At 30.8% G+C, this 5,245-nt stretch overlaps 1 protein-coding gene across 1 annotated transcript; it reads right to left on the minus strand.

The window, feature by feature from the left end:
* Window positions 1-1,928: 1,928 nt before the first annotated feature.
* Window positions 1,929-4,222, minus strand: LOC121127678 (uncharacterized). Its single transcript, XM_071893055.1, has 3 exons — window positions 3,905-4,222; window positions 3,230-3,826; window positions 1,929-3,166 (listed from the first exon to the last, which is right to left on the minus strand). Exons 1-3 carry the CDS (start codon window positions 4,073-4,075, stop codon window positions 2,735-2,737), a joined length of 1,200 nt encoding a protein of 399 aa, XP_071749156.1. The 5' UTR covers window positions 4,076-4,222; the 3' UTR covers window positions 1,929-2,734.
* Between the last annotated feature and the right edge of the window lie 1,023 nt (window positions 4,223-5,245).

Here is a 5,245-nt window from a genome sequence, read left to right on the forward strand (position 1 = left end):
GAAAAGTATAATAAAAAATCTTTTAGCAATCAATCTTGTCAAGAATTGTTCAATATATCCGCCTCCACTCCTATCAAAGCCTTATCCCGAGGTCAGAACTTAGTGCAAGTTACCACAATATAATTGGCAGACATGTTGGGACATTGTTTCTTGATTTGGTATTGACTATGTGCTGCAAATGTACCCGAACTTGTTGGAATATTCAAAAGTGTATTTGAAGCTTAAAAGTAAATAAACCCATTCAATTAAAATTTAATGTAAAATATTTCAAATCAAATATTGGCTTGAAAAGGTCCCAGTTTTTTAGTTTTTTTAAATTGAATATTTTTTATAAAACATATTTTGGCTTCTAATGGCTTCCCTGAGGCTATTTGAAACTACACAAGGGGTTCACTGATTATTTAATGGAGAAGGAAGGATGGGATGAACGTAAAATATGAGTTGCATTTTAATAACTAGATGTCGCTACAGTCTATTGCCGATATTGACCTCTAATGGATAATGTAGTGTCCTGTCAATCCTGTCATATATTATTTTAAATATTGAATAGCATTTTAACATTTTATACAATCGAGTTTATTTTTTATATTTTACTTCTACTCCAAAAGAAATGTAATGTAGAAAAGTACCACATCCAGATCTTGATAAGATTTCGTTTTTGGTGGCTAAACATTTACAAATGGATAATAAAAAGGATCATGTTAGAGTCGAAGTAAATGATTCTCATGTTAAAAACTCTTGTTTTTTCAGTTCCATCGGTCTCTTCGAAAGGGTTTTCAAATGATGAAAAACATTGTCGAGGGATATTCCTAATGTTTAATAATTGATTTCTGATTAAGTTAAAAAGTACGATCATAAGGAAGATACAATTTACTTAGCCTTCTTTGTATTCAAACAACGATCCATGAGATCAGCTTTGTTCCCTTTTTACCCTTGGGCCAGGCCATATCCCTGTGTCTTAGTTCTTATATTATGTAGCCCGTGTATTTAAGTTAAACTATATAATATACTCTTTTTAAAATTAAACTTCGTCCTGAGTCACGTGTCTTTTTACTTATTCTACCCGTTGGGCTGCCGACGAGCCTGGATTAATATATTCTTTACAATATTTGAGGTAAGGACACAACATATACATTTGTAACTTTTAGCTGTCATCGCCATCGTATAGTTTTAAATACGATGTGAAAATGTACTAGAGAATAACTTGCTTTTTGTTTATTGTTTACAAAAGGTTTCCCAAACTTTTTCAAGCTCGTACCCTCTTGGTTTCAAAATAAACTTCTAGTCTACAATCAGTTATTACAACCTTTTCATAATAGTGGATTAACTTCGAAACGAAGAATATATTATTGGATTAGGAGGAGAAGGATATCGAATCAATCGATCATAATTGCTGTCATAAGTTTCCAGGTAGGATTGGAGAATCAATATAGCTCGTACTAATATTCAACATATTCATTGATGTTACCTTGTAATCCCATTTTTTAAATTTTGTACATCAATTTGTTGTTTTATTAAATAACATGTAATCACAGCCTTTTCGCTCTACCGCCCCCAGTCATTCCTTTTCGCATTACTGCCCTCCACAACAAAGCACCCTCCACAGGGTAAAGCTATCGCTCACTTTGGGAAACGCTCGTTTAGACCAGAACATTTGATGCTTTAATGCGAATTACCGAAAAATTACTTGATACAAGGTTATGTAATTTTATCTTTGATTATATTTATAAGTTTTTGATGTTGTATAAATTAATTAATTATCTTTGAAAGGGATAATTGTTGAAATGAATTTACTAATTTCACTTCTGGTCATGAGTTTTGAGAAATTATATCTCGATTTTTTTTTTTTTTTTTTGGTTGTCATTTACCGTAGATCTGAATAAGAGATTTTGTTTACATTAAATGATTTGAAGTACTGACAAACGTTGTTGGATTACTGATAATATGTACATATATTTATTATTAGTTAATTAATTATTTTACAAATGATGTTCTTAAAATCAATTAAAATTAACATGTTAGATGACATAGAAGAAGAATTTCAGACTATACCATACATCAAACAAAATGGAGCAAGATATAATGCAACACTTTGCAAATAATGCAATTCGATTTTTCTTCTTCGTTGTTGAGAGCTTGCAAAGTTCTATGATAACCTCTAAAACAAATATGAAAAAGAGTAGAATCAAGCAGAAAATAAGCCATGTATCAATCAACTTGACATAACCCGTTGCTGGTAAAGAAAAGGAAACGCTTTGATACAGGGTATACATGACAAGAGTCGTAGTGAGTGTGATCATGATTGTGGTTTCAAATCTTTCCTGAGGGAAGAAGAGCGTCAACATGGCAACAACTTGTAGGCAGAATGTTGGGAGATATGTCGTCCAAAGTAAATTGATAAACATTCTCTTTAATATGATATGAATTCGAATGGCATCACTCCCATGGCATGATATGAATCCAAGTCCAGATATCTTAAATTTCAAAAGTTGAATGGGATCCCACGTAAGGGTTTCATTCATGATCAAGGCAATTTTATTCTTTAAATCAAAGGGTAATCTTATTTCAATGCTACAGTTTTGAGTGTCGAAGGGATAATTTCGGAAATTAAAATTGCAGTAGATTTTCAAATTATTTTCAATTGTGGCAATCAATTGTACATCAGAGCCTTTATAATATGTTTTTTCGTAGAGATCTTCGATAGAATTTGGATACCCAGTGGCATTAGGATCTTTCAAAACAGTAATTTGAATACCTTTTTGTCCAAAAGTATTTTGTCCTCTTCCACAGACTTCTCAAACATTAATAGTGGACTCCAAATTCTATTGATTTCGTTATCTGTTAGAATGTGTCTTTTATCATTGATTAAATTGTAAAATATAATTCGTGAGTCTCTCCATTTCAATTTAAGTTGATACCTAACTTCAAGTAATTCTCCCATTTCGTCAATGAAATTAATTGATTTCAGATGAAATTGAATTTGTAGAGGTATTTTCTTTTGGCCATTTTCATTACTCGAAGGAGGAAACTCTTTTTGATAAGCATTGAGTCCAATTGATCCACAATTTATTTCGTCTTCTCCAGAAAAACAATCTGCAACGTCATTGCAAACACTACTCCTTGGAATACAATTTGAATCATCACAGGAAAATTCACTTGCTGTACACTACATATAAAGAAAATTAAGTCATAGAAGGAATATTATGTTCTATGTAATTGTAGTTGGTACCTTTGTTAACTTTAGTAACCTTTCTTGTATTACTTCGTTATTATTTCCTTTGAAGAACCAAATATTAATACCCCAAGGAATCAATTTAGATCCATTATAAAAAGCAAATATTTTCAAATAATCAAAAGTATCCATGATAACCCAAAGATTCGTTCCGTTGCTGTTATTTATATTTGTTATTTTACTTTTCGAAAAGCCTTTAAATATTAAATGTGATCCTTGAACCATATTTATATATTTATAGTCTACTTTGCTTTGAATATCAGGAGATAGTCCTCTCAAATAGAATTTACGACTTGTAAAAGAACAGCTGGGTTTTAATTTAAGAAGACATTTTGTGTCCTCAGGTTCATTATTTATTAGAACATAGCCATAACCATGTTTAGATATTTTACGATTCCCTTTTCCATGTAGGGTAGGAGTTCTTACTTTTTCACAACATTCTTCGTATTCTTTTCCAATAATCATTTTAGAAAACGATGTCCTTCTCAAGTCAAGAAGAAAATTACAAGTATGACAAATTTCTAAGGGGTTTCGTTTCCCGTCCAATAAGGGTATTACAAAAATATCAATATAGAAATCATACCCTTTTACCTTCTAAACGTTAAAAAAATATGAGAAAGATATTTAAACCACAAATGTAAATCAAAAGATTAATTATCTATAAATACATACCCCTTTGGTAAATTTACCATATTTCCCTATCTTAAATTCTGAAATACTTGATCCCCATTGATATATATCTGATACCCTAGGGACTTTATTCCAGAGTAAATCTTTGTTGAGATACTCTTTCCCTAAAAGCTTAGAGGAACAAAAGCCTAAAGTAATCATACCTCGAAACATGTACACCTCGTTTTCATGGACTAGATTTGGAGCCCTTCCCCCCTAAGGTAAGGTCTTTGATGAAGTTACGTGGAATGGCAAAGCTTTGTGAATTGTCATTGACGCTCAAACAGATTTTTCCATTCCAAATGACTTTAAAATGACTTCCTAAGTATTATATATAAAACAATATTGAACTATGAATTAAATATTGTTTCCTTTTTAGTAGATTTCGAATCAGAGAACACCAAATCATATTAAGAAAGAATTGTATTTTTATGTGGGACTTATTACCATGAATAACTTACTCGTTTGGAAGTCTTGCTTCAATAAGCATATGCTCTGCCAGAAATTACTTAAATGATGGCGTTTGAATGGAATTAAATACTCATTTTTACTCTGAAATCTAAAAACTGCAGCCTTTTTAATGAAGGAATCAATCCAAAAGGAGATGTGAGGTCCAAAAAAAATAGTTTGAGGAACGTCATGGAACAAATAAAATTTGATACAAAATGTTAGATTCTTCATTAAACTCTCATCATTCATAATTGTTTTTGTGACAAGTTTTGCCGTAACATCTTGGAGGTTTACCTTTTTTAAAGGGAAATTGAATTCAATAACAGAGTGTGTCAATTTCAATTCAAAAAGCTACAATGAAACAAAAAAAAATATTTATATATTTAGAAATAATAGAGGATGCATATTTGAACATTGAATTCTTACATACATTAGATTTAAGGAAGGCGGTCTTCAAGTAGATAGTAAGGAGTAATAAGGTTATCGAACGAGTTTTCATTTGACTTGAAATAATTAATATTACTATTTGATGGCACAAGGAGGGTTACAATCAAACTAAATCTTTAGACTCTTTATTTCAGAATAATAAAAATTATAAGCTATGTATACATCATTAATAATTCAATTTCCATTAATTTAGAGGAGGATTCAAGTACTGAATCAATATGACTGGGGTTCTTCCTACATTCTAAAAAATATGTTTTAATGTTAATTTTGATTACAACTCAAAGAACCAAATTAAGCCGAACTAGGACGACCATATTTTGATTTGAAATAAAATCACATTATCACGCAGCCTTTCTTCAAAAAAGTTACAACATTGATATTTACCCAATTATTCTTCCAATCTATGGAATTATCATATAAAAATTGTTGAAATTGATATGTTAAGAC

Source organism: Lepeophtheirus salmonis, chromosome 13 (assembly GCF_016086655.4).
Source record: "Lepeophtheirus salmonis chromosome 13, UVic_Lsal_1.4, whole genome shotgun sequence".
Classification (NCBI taxonomy): Eukaryota; Metazoa; Arthropoda; class Copepoda; order Siphonostomatoida; family Caligidae; genus Lepeophtheirus; species Lepeophtheirus salmonis.

Excerpts from the sequence above, each read along its gene's own strand:
- LOC121127678 (XM_071893055.1), bottom strand. The coding sequence starts at position 4,075 with ATGTTTCGAGGTATGATTACTTTAGGCTTTTGTTCCTCTAAGCTTTTA. Across the intron at positions 3,827-3,904 it reads ATGGTAAATTTACCAAAGGG|AAGGTAAAAGGGTATGATTT; the intron begins GTATGTATTTAT and ends TTTAACGTTTAG. Across the intron at positions 3,167-3,229 it reads GGTTACTAAAGTTAACAAAG|TGTACAGCAAGTGAATTTTC; the intron begins GTACCAACTACA and ends CTTTATATGTAG.